The 12,844-nt window shown below is 45.9% G+C and overlaps 1 protein-coding gene across 1 annotated transcript in view; it reads left to right on the forward strand.

The window, feature by feature from the left end:
* The first annotated feature begins 5,811 nt into the window (after positions 1-5,811).
* Positions 5,812-12,844, forward strand: part of Smpdl3b (sphingomyelin phosphodiesterase acid like 3B) — a 36,549-nt gene continuing 29,516 nt past the window's right edge. Inside the window, exon 1 of the mRNA XM_004671271.2 lies at positions 5,812-5,947. Coding sequence (XP_004671328.2) covers positions 5,890-5,947 — 58 coding nt within the window. The 5' untranslated portion in view covers positions 5,812-5,889. The remainder of the gene's footprint in view (positions 5,948-12,844) is intronic.

A 12,844-nucleotide genomic window follows, 5' to 3' on the forward strand; every position in this document is an offset into this window, starting at 1 on the left:
CAACTTTACCTTTAGCTGTGTGAATCTACAGTCTATTCCTCTCACTAAGAAGTAAACTGACTTGCTCATCACTGTTACCCAGCACCTGGCAGTGTCTGGCCCACACAGGCTGTTTAATAAATATCTGTTAAATGGATGAGTGAGTGCAAAGGTCCTCTGCTTTAGTGCCCAGGCTACATATCAGCACCATAGATTCTATCTTGTGTGAAGGGTCAGAGGTCGGTGTGATGTTGGATAGCTTCTATACACACGCACACACACACACACACACACACACACACACACAATTTGAGAGCAGGTGGGCAGATACAGAGAGAGTGGGTGCCCCAGGGCCTCCAGACACTGCAGATGAACTCCGGATGCATGTGCCACCTTGTGGTATCTGGCTTATGTGGTCCTGGGTAATTGAACCTGGGTTCTTTGGCTTTGTAGGCAAGCACCTTAACCACTAATTGGCCGTGTTCTTGAATTATTTTCCACTTTATTTCGTATTTTATTTATTTAGTCTAGTTTTTAAAAATGTTTTTATATTTTTGGTTTTTTGAGGTAGGGTCTCACTCTAGCCCAGGCTGACCTAGAATTCACTAGGTAGTCTCAGGGTGGTCTTGAACTCATGGTGATCCTCCTACCTCTGCTTCATGAGTGCTGGGATTAAAGGTGTGTGCTACCATTCCTGGCTTGTTTTTTTTTTTATGAATTAATTAATTTATTTATTTATTTTTGGTTTTCTGAGATAAGATCTCTCTCTAGCTCAGGCTGACCTGGAATTCACTATATAGTCTCAGGGTGGTCTTGAACTCAAGGCAATCCTCCTACCTTTGCCTCCCAAGTGCTGGGATTAAAGGTGTGCATCACCACACCTGGTTTACCTTATTTTTTGAGACAAAAATCTCATAGAACCCGAAGCTCACGGGGTTCAATTATGGTATCTGCCAGCAAGTCCCAAGGATCCTCCATCTCCATATCCTGGTGCGGAGATTACAGGCTTGCTCCTGTGCCCAACATTTTACATGGGTGCTGGGGACTGGAACTCATGACTTCACGCATGTGTGGACAGCACTTTACCAACCGAACATTTTTCCAGTCCCATAAATCCTATGCTTTTGTTTTTGTTGTTGTTTGTTTGTTTTTTGAGGTAGGGTCGCGCTGTAGCCTAGGCTGACCTGGAATTCACTATGTAGTCTCAGGCTGGTCTCGAACTCATGGTCATCCTCCTATCTTGGCCTCCTGAGTGCTGGGATTAAAGGCGTGTGCCACCATGCCTGACACTAGATTCTATCTTTTCACTATTCTTCACCCTCTTAGTCTAGGTGCTCGGTGTAGCTGAACCCTACTTCTATCACAACTACAATCTGGCTTCCCAGAAGTTGCAAGGCCAGGAATGGACAAAGGTCACCGGCGCTTGAGGGCTGCCCCCACCCACTCCCACAAGGGCTTTGCCACCACGTGTTTCTTTCACATGTACTGCTGAGGTTGTAGAACAGAACGTGCTGTGAGGAAAGTGAGTGTTGAGAGTGCTTGCTTCTTACCAGCTGCGTTCCCCTGTAGGGTGTGTGTGCGCGTGCGCACGTGTCCCCGTGTATGGGATTTGTGCAGATGTGCATGCCCCATGCACACATGTGTGGAGATCAGTGATCATCCTGTCTCTGCCCCCTTCAGTGCTGGGGTTGCAGGAGGGCATGGTCACGCTTAGCTTTTGATGTGGATGCTGGGACTCAAACTCTGGTCCTAATGCTTGTGCAGCACAGCTCTTACCTGCTGAACCATCTCCCAGACAATTCTTGGTTTGTTTTTGTTTATTTTTTTAATATTTTATTCAGGTTGAGAGCAAGAGAACGTGGGGAGGGAGGATGGAGGATGGGACATTCCAGGGCCCCCAGCTGCTCCAAATAAACTCCAGATGCATGCGCCACCTTGCACATCTGGTTTATGTGGGTAGTGGGAAATTGAACCTGGGTCCTTTGCCTTTGCAGGCAAGCACCTTAAGTGCTAAACCATTTCTCCAGCCCTGCTTTTTTTTTTTTGCGGGGGGGGGGGTAGGGTCTCGCTCTAGCCTTGGCTGACCTGGAAGTCACCATGTAGTCTCAGGGTGGCCTCGAACTCACAGCTGTCCTTCTGTCTTTGCCTCCTGAGTGCTAGGATTAAACGTGTACTCCACCATGTCTGGCCTTATTTCTTTTTAACATTTTTTTTTTTTATTGGGCTGGAGAGATAGCTTAGTGGTGAAGGCACTTGCCTGCTAAGCCTAAGGACCCAGGTTCAGTTCCCCAGCACCCAGGTAAGCCAGCTGCATAAGGTGGCACATAGTATTAATTTAATATTTTATTTTTATTGTATTTATATATTTATTTATTTGACAGAGAGAGAGAGAGAATTGGCATGTCAGGGCCATCTTTCCAGCCCTATTTATTTATTTGATTATTTTTATTTATTTATTTGAAAGTGACAGAGAGAGAAAGAGGCAGAGAGAGAGAGAGAGAGAGAGAGAGAGAGAGAGAGGGGGGGGGGGAGAGAATGGGCGTACCAGGGCCTCCAGCCACTGCAAAGGAACTCCAGACGCATGCGCCCCCTTGTGCATCTGGCTAACGTGGGTCCTGGGGATTCGAGCCTCAAACCGGGGTCCTTGGGCTTCATAGGCAAGCGCTTAACCGCTAAGCCATCTCTCCAGCCCAACTATTTATTTATTTGAGAAAGAGGGAAAAAAGGAAGAGGCAGGGAGAGAGAGAGAGAATGGGCACACCAGGGCCACTAGCCACTGCAAGTGAACTCTAGCTATATGTACCACCTTGTGCATCTGACTTATGTGGATACTGGGGAATCCAATGTGGGTCCTTAGGCTTCCCAGGCAAGCACTTAACCTGTGAGCCATCTCTCCAGCCTCTGCCGCTAATTTTCTTCATGGCCCCTCACAGCTCTCAGCTCACACATCTGAACACAGCCTGGCTGCTTTCCCAGCCTTGGTTCTCCAGTCCAGTCAGGGCAGTTCTCTAGAACGCTGCAGCACTTCTAGGTCACCATGTCACTCCTTCTGCCTAGGCCACCGCTCCTTCTGCTTTCCTCTTCTGCTAACTCCTTGTTCATGCAGTTGGGGCTGGTTGGGGATAGGGGTGTCGCTTAGTGGTGTGGGGGTTGTCTAGCAGGGGTGAGGGCTTGGTTTCACCCCAGCACAAAACAGACAACAACAGCAAAAGAACCCTCACTCATACACACAAAGCCAACCATTAATAGGAAAAGCACTACAAAGTGTTACCTCCTCCAGGAAGCCTCTCATCTTCCTCAGTCTGAGTCAAGACCCTCCTTGGATTTCTTAAGTTACATGAAATGCTGAGTGGTGATCTGCTCCCGACTCTGAGGGAAGATGCTTGATCTCATTATCTCCCTGCTGTCTGGCTCCTGGAAGTTCCCAACACAATAAATAACTCTCTAGGCTTCGATTCTTTTTCTCTTTATCTATCTATCTTTTTTTTTTAACTTTCATTTTTTGAGACAAGTTCTTATGTAGCCCATAAGGAGTTGGCCTTCAACTCCCTATACAGCTAAGGATAACCTTGAACTCCTGATCCTCCTATTGAGTGTTGGGATTACAGGCTTGCTCCACCATGCCCAGTTTAAGTTTTGGTCTTTTTCCCCCCCTTCTAATTTATTTACTTGAGAGCGTGCGAGAAACAGGAAGAGATAGAAAAAATGGGCATGCCAGGGCCTTCAGCCACTGAAACAAACTCCAGACACATGTGCCACCTGTGCATCTGGTTTATCTGGCTTATGAGGGTCTTGGGGAATAGAACCAGGTCCTTTGGCTTTGCAGGCAATCCCACCCCCAACCTTTAAGCCATCTTTCCAGCCCTAAGATTTTTTTTAATTTAATTTTTTTTATTGACAACTTCCATAATTGTAGACAATAACCCACAGTAAGTCTCTCTTTTTTTGTTTTTTCAAGGTAGAGTCTCACTCTAGCCCAGGCTGACCTGGAATTCACTATGTAGTCTCAGGTTGGCCTCAAACTCATGGCGATCCTTCTACCTCTGCCTCCTGAGTGCCAGGATTAAAGGTATGTGCTACTATGCCCAGCTCCCTTTCTTGACTTTTATTTATTTCTTTATTAGAGAAAGAGAGAGAGAATGGGCATGCCAGGGCCTCCAACCACTGCAAATGAACTCCAGTTGTATGTGCCACAATGTGAATCTGGCCTACATATGACCTGGAGAATCAAACCTGGGTCCTTAGGCTTTGCAGGCAAGAGTGTCAACCACTAAGGCATCTCTCCAGCCCTAAATAAAATATTTTTTAAAAATTTAAAAAACAACTTCTTGGGCTGGAGAGAGGGCTTAGCAGTTAAGGTATTTGCCTGTGAAGCCAAAGGACCCAGGTTTGATTCCTCAGGACCCACATAAGTCAGATGCACAAGGTGGCGCATGTGTCTGGAGTTTGTTTATAGTGGCTGAAGGCCCTGGCCACTCTCACTCTCTATCTGCCTCTTTCTATCTCTCAAATAAATAAAATAAATAACTATTTTAAAATATTTTCTTTATTTATTCATTTGAGACAGAGTGTGATAAAGAAAGCAGAAGAGAGGGAGGGAGAGAGAATGGGTGTGCTAGGTCCTCTTGCCACTGAAAGAATACCAGACGGCTGGGCGTGGTGGCACATGCCTTTAATCCTGCCCCGGCCAGTGGGGAGTCAAACAAGGACCCAGGGGGAAGTTAACCTGAATGGGAGAAGGCAAACAGACACAAGAAGGAGACCAAGCTAGGTGTTTGTCAAGGCCTCGAGATTTTATTTTTACATGTAGGTTTATATAAGGTTGTAGGGGGAAGGGGACGTAATCAGGCCAAAGATCACAGAGTTATTGGTTAAGCCGCAATGCCTTTGTTTCTTCATCAGCTACTGGCAGCATGGGGGAGTATTCACCCAAGCGTACGATTTCTTTGTTTCTGGTAGTTGAATATTAGACGAGGAAGTAGAAACTTAACTTGCTATATGGCGGTTTCTGTTAACATGGCCGAGGTTTGGTTCATAGCTCCCAACAAATCCTGGCACTCGAGAGGCAGAGGTAGGAGGATCACCATGAGTTCAAGGCCACCCTGAGAATACATAGTGAATTCCAGGTCAGCCTGGGTTACAGTGAGACCTTACCTCGAAACAAAACCAAAGGGATAAAAAAAAATGCAGACGCATGTGCCACCTTGTGCATTTGGCTTTATGTGGGTACTGGGGAATCAAATTCAGGTCCTAAAGATTTGCAGACCCACCAGGCCTGGTGGCGCACACCTTTAATCCCAGCGCTTGGAAGGCAGAAGTAGGAGGATCACTGTGAGTTCGAGGCCACCCTGAGACTATATAGTGAATTCCAGGTCAGCTTGAGCTAGAGTGAGGCCCTACTTCAACTCCCTCAACCCCCCAAAATTTGTAGACCCATGTCTTAACCACTGAGCCATCACTCCAGCTCTTAAAAACTTTTTTTTTTATGCCCTTAAGAGCTTTTGATAGGCATTCATTGAGGCATTCATTCTGGGATGAAGCAATGGGGAGGCAGATGGAATTTGCCTAAGGTTTGGTGAGTTTCCTGGAGAATCTAGTTGGTTGGTTAGATTGAAATTTCTTCAATTTGGCTGGATTATTTGAAAGTAAATTGCAGATGGTATCATTCTGCCCATACTACTTGCTATACCTGTCTCTAAAAGATCAACACTCCAGCACACAGCCCCCGACACGACAGGTGAAGTTTCCAGGGAAGTTTGCCAACACCTCCCTCTCAGTCTAACTGGTGCATCTCCTTGGCCCAGCCCAGCTCACACCCTGCTGGGCAAAGAAGGAAAAGCCAGGAGCCAAGAGGTCTGGAAGACCTGAATCTCAGGTCAGCCCAGACAGGAAGTCAGCTGCGGTGCTGAGATGAGGCTGCTGCCGTGGCTGCTCCTGGCCCTGGGAGGAGTCGGGGAAGCTGAACCAGGTATGGCCCGGCAGAAATGCCTGTCACCTCTTTATTTTGAACTATGAACCGGGGCGGGGGAGGATCTGGGTGGCTGGAAGTTGCTCACAGAAAGATGAAATTGATGGAGGATTTTGGAGTTCAGAATTTATGAACCCCAAGTTTTAGTTACCTGTAATAGAGGACTTAAGAAGGATAAATTATGAATTATTAAGTCTAGTTGGGGGAAATCACAAATTATGGGGTTTATTTAACAGAGACTGGGGTTCAGGACGGGAGGCTAAACATTTGGATGGTAGGAAACACACTGTCATGTGGAAGCACTGTGTAGTTTATAAAGTTCGTTTAAGAGAAATTGAGGTCTTTAGAAAACGGCTGGAACAGAGTTGTAAGTACATGGAAAGTAGAACTTAGATGTGTATGTAGAGAGACTCAGAAACCACGTGCTTCCCTGAAGAGGGAAAGTATCAGAGAAATTCAGAGAGCACCCACGCGGTAGATTGAGATCAGAGAAAAATCATACATGTAATTAAAGTGAGAAGTTACCTCAAACTATAAAGCAGAGGAAAGTGCAGAAGTTTCCCCAGTTAAGAAACAGTGAGAGAGAAGCCACACTCACATGTGTCCTGATCAAAGAGGAGAGGGTCTCTCTCTGACACACACACACACACACACACACACACACACACACACACACACGCTGAGGGTCCTATCCAGAGAAGAGAGGGAGGGGCTGTAAGTCCTCAGCTTTGTAGCATCAGATTCAGGTATGTAAGGGGAAGACCTGATGGGCTGGTAAATTTGGAGGATGAACCTGAGGGTCAGCCCAGCTGGGTCAGCCCACCCAGGATGTGCGGTAGGCTGTGGGCAGTAGGGGGCACCGTGGATCAGTCTCAATGAGACATTTTGCCAAATGTTTCTAGTGCCAGGGTGAATAAGCTGACATCTCCTGGTTCTCCTTGAGCCTCAATCCCTGAGATTGCCTAAAAAAACTAGCTATTGGGCTGGAGAGATGGCTTAGCAGTTAGGTGTTTGCCTGCAAAACCAAAGGACCTTGGTTTGATTCCCCAGGACCAGATGCACAAGGGGGCACATGCGTCTGGAGTTTGTTTGGAGTGGCTGGAAATCCTGGTGACCCATTCTCTCTCTCCCTCTCTCTTACTCTTTCACACTCTCTCAAAGAGAAAAAAAAAAAAAATTTTTTTTTAAAAAAGCTAGCTTTCAGGCTGAAGAGATGGCTTAGCAATTAAGGCGTTTGCCTGCAAAGCCAAAGGCCCAGGTTCAACTCCCTAGGACTTATGTAAGCCAGATGCACATGTACATGACTGGAGTTCATTTGCAGCAGCTGCCTCTTTCTCTCTCTCTCCCTCTCTTTCTCAAAAAAAATAAAAATAAACATTGAAAAAGCTAGCTTTCTCTTATCCTCCTTCAAACATGTGATAAAACAGCAAGGCAGGGAGGTAAGTGTGGAGAGAGTTCACCAGGCAGCATCAATGGTACTGTCTGGAAATGTAGCCCAATTAGCTTTTTTTTCTTTTTAGGTAGGGTTTTACTGTAAGCCCAGGCTGACCTGGGATTCACTATGCAGTCTCAGGGTGGCCTCTAACTCACAGTGATCCACCTACCTCTGCCTAACCTCTGCTGGTATGAAACGTGTGCGCTACCAAGTCGGGCTCCATGTTTGTTTGTTTTTTTAAATTTATTTGCAAGGACAGAGAGAAAAAATGGGAGAGAATGAGCACACCAGGGCCTCTAGCCATTGCAAATGAACTCCAGATGTATGTGCCACTTAGTCCATCTGGCTTTCATGGGTACTGGGTCCTTAGAGTTTGTAGGCAAGCGCCTTGACCACTAAGCCATCTCTTCAGCTCTAACCTTTTCGTTTATTTGTTGCTGTTTTGTCTTCGAGCAGGATCTTTTTTAAAAAATATTTTTATTGCTGGATGTGGTGGCGCACGCCTTTAATCCCAGCACTTGGGAGGCAGAGATAGGAGGATTGCCGTGAGTTCAAGGCCACCCTGCGAATGCATTATGAATTCCAGGTCAGCCTGAGCTGGAGTGAGACCCTACCTTGAAAAACCAATATGTATATGTATATGTATATGTATATGTATATGTATATGTATATGTATATGTATATGTATATGTTTGCATGTCAGCCTGGCATTATAGATGCTTGCCACTAAGAGAGTCAGGTAGCTTTGTTAGTTATGGTGACGGGGCCCCTGAAAGTATCCTTGCAGTCTCCATTTTGCTAGAGATCAAGGTATGAGCTGACTTCTTATCTCTTCTCTAGAAGTGTTTTCTATAAACAACCTGGGCCCCTCCTGGAAGGGAGGTCTTCTTTCCTAGGGTTTAATCCTAACATTGTGGTTGGTCAAGTTCAGCCCCCAGAGCTTGTCCTCACGGCTAGCCTCTTCCTGAGACAGCCTCTAGCCCAGACCAATCAGCTGTTTCTTTGGCTCACCAGTAGCTTCTACCGCCATGAGTTTATAAATACCACGTAGACCTTGTAGGCAAGTGCCTTAACTACTGACCCATCTCTCCAGCATTTCAAGACAACAGAGCAAAGGTGAAAACAATTAAGTACTCATAAGTACTTATTATGTGCTAGGCAATGCTAACATACCTTCATAATGACCTGACTTATGAAGTATTTTCATGCACATTTTATACAAAGAAACCGAATTTTAGAGAAATAACTAGCCCATGGTCGCACAACAATTGGGTCTAGATGTGAGTCCAGGCTGTCCAATTGCACAGTTTATAGCATAAAGAAAATAGCAAGAATGATTAGGCTATTTTTGAGGTTTTATGTATTTATGAGAGAGAGGCAGAGAGAGACAGAGAGAGACAGAGAGAATGGTCTCACCAGGGCCTTCAACTGCTGCAAATGAACTCCAGATGTGTGCGCCCCCTTGTGCATATATGACACCTGTGTGCTTGTGTCATTGTGTGTCTAGCTAATTTGGGACCTGGAGATTTGAACATGAGTCTCTTAGGCTTTTCAGGCAAGCACCTTAACTGCTAGGCCATCTCTCCAGCCCTTTTTTTTTTTTTTTTAGGTAGCATCTTTCTATAGTCCAGGCTGACTTGGAATTCACTATGTAGTCTCAGGTTGGTCTTGAACTTGCAGTGATCCTCCTACCTCTGCCTCCCAAGTGCTGGGATTAAAGGCATGTGCCATCATGCCTGGCCTTTTTCTTTTCTTTTTAAAAGATTTTATTTTTATTTATTTGTTAGAAATAGAGAGAAGGAGAGAGATAGAGTGAGAATGAGTGTGCCAGGGCCTCTAGCCACTGCAAACACACTCCAGATGCATGTGCCACCATGTGCATCTGTCTTACATGGGACCTGGAGAATAGAACCTGGGTCCTTAGGCTTCACAGACATGAGCCTTAAATGCTAAGCCAACTCTCTAGCCCCCTTTTCTTTTTCTTTCTTTCTTTCTTTCTTTCTTTCTTTTTTTTTTTTTTAAAGATAAGACTGTCAGTTACTAGTTTAGGTTATTTATTTATTTATTTGCAAAGAGAAAAAGAGAGAGAATGAGAATGAATGGGTGTGCCAGGTTGTCTAGCCACTGTAAACAAGCTCCAGATGCATATACCACCTTGTGTATCTGGCTTTACATGGCTACTGGGGATTCAAACCCAGGTTGTTAGGCTTTGTAGGCAAGTGTCTTAATCCCAGAGCCATTTCTCCAGCCCACATCTGACTTCTTTTTCTTTTTAATTTAATTTTATTTAAAAAAATTTTTTTTGTTCATTTTTATTTATTTATTTGAGAGTGACAGAGAGAGAAAGAGGCAGATAGAGAGAGAGAGAGAGAGAGAGAGGGAGAATAGGCACGCCAGGGCCTCCAGCCACTGCAAATGAACTCCAGATGCGTGTGCCCCCTTGTGCATCTGGCTAACGTAGGTCCTGGGGAATTGAGCCTTGAACCGGGGTCCTTGGGCATCACAGGCAAGTGCTTAACCGCTAAGCCTTCTCTCCAGCCCCACATCTGACTTTTTTTTTTTAATATATATTTTTTTTTGTTCGTTTTTTATTTAGTTATTTGAGAGTGACAGACATAGAGAGAAAGACAGATAGAGGGAGAGAGAGAATGGGCGCACCAGGGATTCCAGCCTCTGTAAACGAACTCCAGATGCGTGCGCCCCCTTGTGCATCTGGCTAACGTGGGACCTGGGGAACCAAGCCTCGAACCGGGGTCCTTAGGCTTCACAGGCAAGCGCTTAACCGCTAAGCCATCTCTCCAGCCCCCACATCTGACTTTTTATGTGGGTTCTAGGGAGCCAAATTTCAGTATTAATGCTTATATGGAAAGCATTTGATCCACAGATCCGTCTCCATAGACCCTCCCCCCTTTTTAAATTTTTTTGTTCATTTTTATTTATTTGGGAGTGACAGAGAGAGAGAGAGAAAGAGGCAGAGAGAGAGAGCGAGAATGGGCACGCCAGGGCTTCCAGCCACTGCAAACGAACTCCAGATGCATGCGCCCCTTTGTGCATCTGGCTAACGTGGGTCCTGGGAAATGGAGCCTCGAACCGGGGTCCTTACGCTTCACAGGCAAGTGCTTAACTGCTAAGCCATCTCTCCAGGCCCCTCCCCCATTTTTAAAAAGTATTTTTAAATTGGATGTGGTGGTGCACGCCTTTAATCCCAGCACTCAGGAGGCAGAGGTAGGAGGATAGCCATGAGTTCGAGGCCACCCTGAGACTACTATATAGTCAGCCTGAGTTAGGGTGAGACCTTACCTCAAAAAACAAAAACAGACAAACAAACAAACAAAAAAAATATATTTATTTGATAGAAAGAAAGGCAGAGAGGGAGAGAATGGGCACAGCAGGGCCTCCAGCTACTGCAAACGAACTCCAGATGCATGTGCCCCCTTGTGCATCTGGAGAATTGAACGGGGATCCTTTGGCTTTGCAGGCAACCTCCTTAACTACTAAGCCATCTCTCCAGCCCCTCACCACCTTTTTTTTTTTTTTTGAGGTAGGGTCTCACTCTAGCTCAGGCTGACCTGGAATTCACTCTGTATTCTCAGGGTGGCCTTGAACTCACAGCGATCCTCCTACCTCTGCCTCCCGAGTGCTGGGATTAAAGGCGTGAGGCATGTGCCACCACACCCGCCCCCCCCTTTTTTTTTATAAACACAGAATATTGCAATGTTTCCCAGTCTTGCTTTGAACTCCTGTGCTCAAGTGATCTTCCTGCCCAGCCTCCTGAGTAGTTGGGACTGTTGGCATGTGCCACCATACCTGGCTTTATTTGATTTTGGTAGCCTTAGCAGCATGGGTACTGTTACTATCATTTTCATTCTACAGATAAGAAAAATGACACTCCTGAGGAACGCAACACCTGTCCAAGGTCCCACAGCTAGGGAGCATTGCAGGACAAAGTCTGTGCTCAGCTTCCGTAAGCTTTAGACCGTCCCATGTTTCCTCCTGAAATGGTGCTTTTCTTAATTGGGGGAGGGATATCTTTTGTGTCCAAACGATCTACAATGTATAATTTAAAAAATTATTTATAAGCAAAGAGAAAGAGAGAGAATGGGCACACCAGAGTCTTAAGCCACTGCAAACAAACTCCAGATACATGTGCCACTTTGTGCATCTGGCTTTATGTGGGTACTGGGGAATCGAACCCAGGTTGTAAGGCTTTGCAGGCAAGTGTCTTAACCACTGAACTTTCATATATTTTTGAAATGCATTATTAATTTACATGGCTTAGTTTCTTTCTTACACTTTTGAAGTCAATGCACTTATTTTTTTCTAGGTCCCAGACATTTTCTTGGGCTCTGCAAAGCTGCTAGACTTTGTGTGTGTCATCACTAATAGATGTTCACTAATGGGGATCCCTAAGGACCAAGAGATTCTTTTGTCTTTCCTGGGGATATGATCAGAGCTGTGCTCTCCAGATAAACACTAGAGAGCTTGCTGTGCCCACAGGCCCAACCAGGGTAGGACCCAATCAGCCTTCACTTTGTTCTGTTTAAAATGTCCTGCTGGTCCTATGTCGCTGTCTGCAGAGGACAGCAGCTGAGGAGACATGGTATTGGTCAGGGCAAGATGCAGCCCCTTCTCCCACCTACTTCTCTGCAATGAGAGAAGGACCGATAGGCCTGGCCATTTTGAAGACCAAATATGGCCAGGTGTTGTCGGGTACTTATTTAATCCCAACATTCAGGAGGCAGAGGTAGGAGGATTACCCTGAGTTCGAGACCAGCCTGGGACTACATAGTGAATTCTAGGTCAGCCTAGGCTAGAGTGAGACCCTAACTTGCAAAGCCAAAAAAAAAAAAAAAAAAAGACCAAACATGGAGTAACTGTTGCTTGCTGCTTCCCACTTGCTGTGCACTGATGCTGTGTTATCTCACATTATCACATGTGCTCCTCTCAAGGGCCCTGTGAGATCTGGAGAGGAAAGTTCCCCTTGTCTACACAGCCTCTGAGTGGTAGAGCTGGAAAACCCACCCACACCCGGGCCCTGTAGTGGACCCTGAGTTTATTTATGCCCTCAATGATTAATTAATAATGATTCATGAATCAATAGCTAGGAGAGGCTTATTTTGTGCGTGCACAAGTGAGTGAACGTGCAGGTGTGCATGTCTTGGCACCAGTGTGGAGGTCAGAGGACAACTTTGAGTGGTGGTCTTTGCCTTCTCTCTTGTTTGGGGTAGGGTCTTGTCTTGTTTACTGCTGCATCGGCTAGGCTGGCTGGCCCACAGGCTTCCAGGAGTTCTCCTGTCTCCCCCTCCCTTCTTGCCATAGGGGACTGGATGGAGGGATGTTTGCACCACAGCGTCTGACTACGCAGGTTCTGAGGGTTCAAACTCAGGTCCTCAGGCTTGCACTGCAGGCTCTTTACCCACAGAGCCATCTCTCCAGTCCTCCCATTTTTTATTATTTATTTT

Source organism: Jaculus jaculus, chromosome 5 (assembly GCF_020740685.1).
Source record: "Jaculus jaculus isolate mJacJac1 chromosome 5, mJacJac1.mat.Y.cur, whole genome shotgun sequence".
In the NCBI taxonomy this organism is placed as follows: domain Eukaryota; kingdom Metazoa; phylum Chordata; class Mammalia; order Rodentia; family Dipodidae; genus Jaculus; species Jaculus jaculus.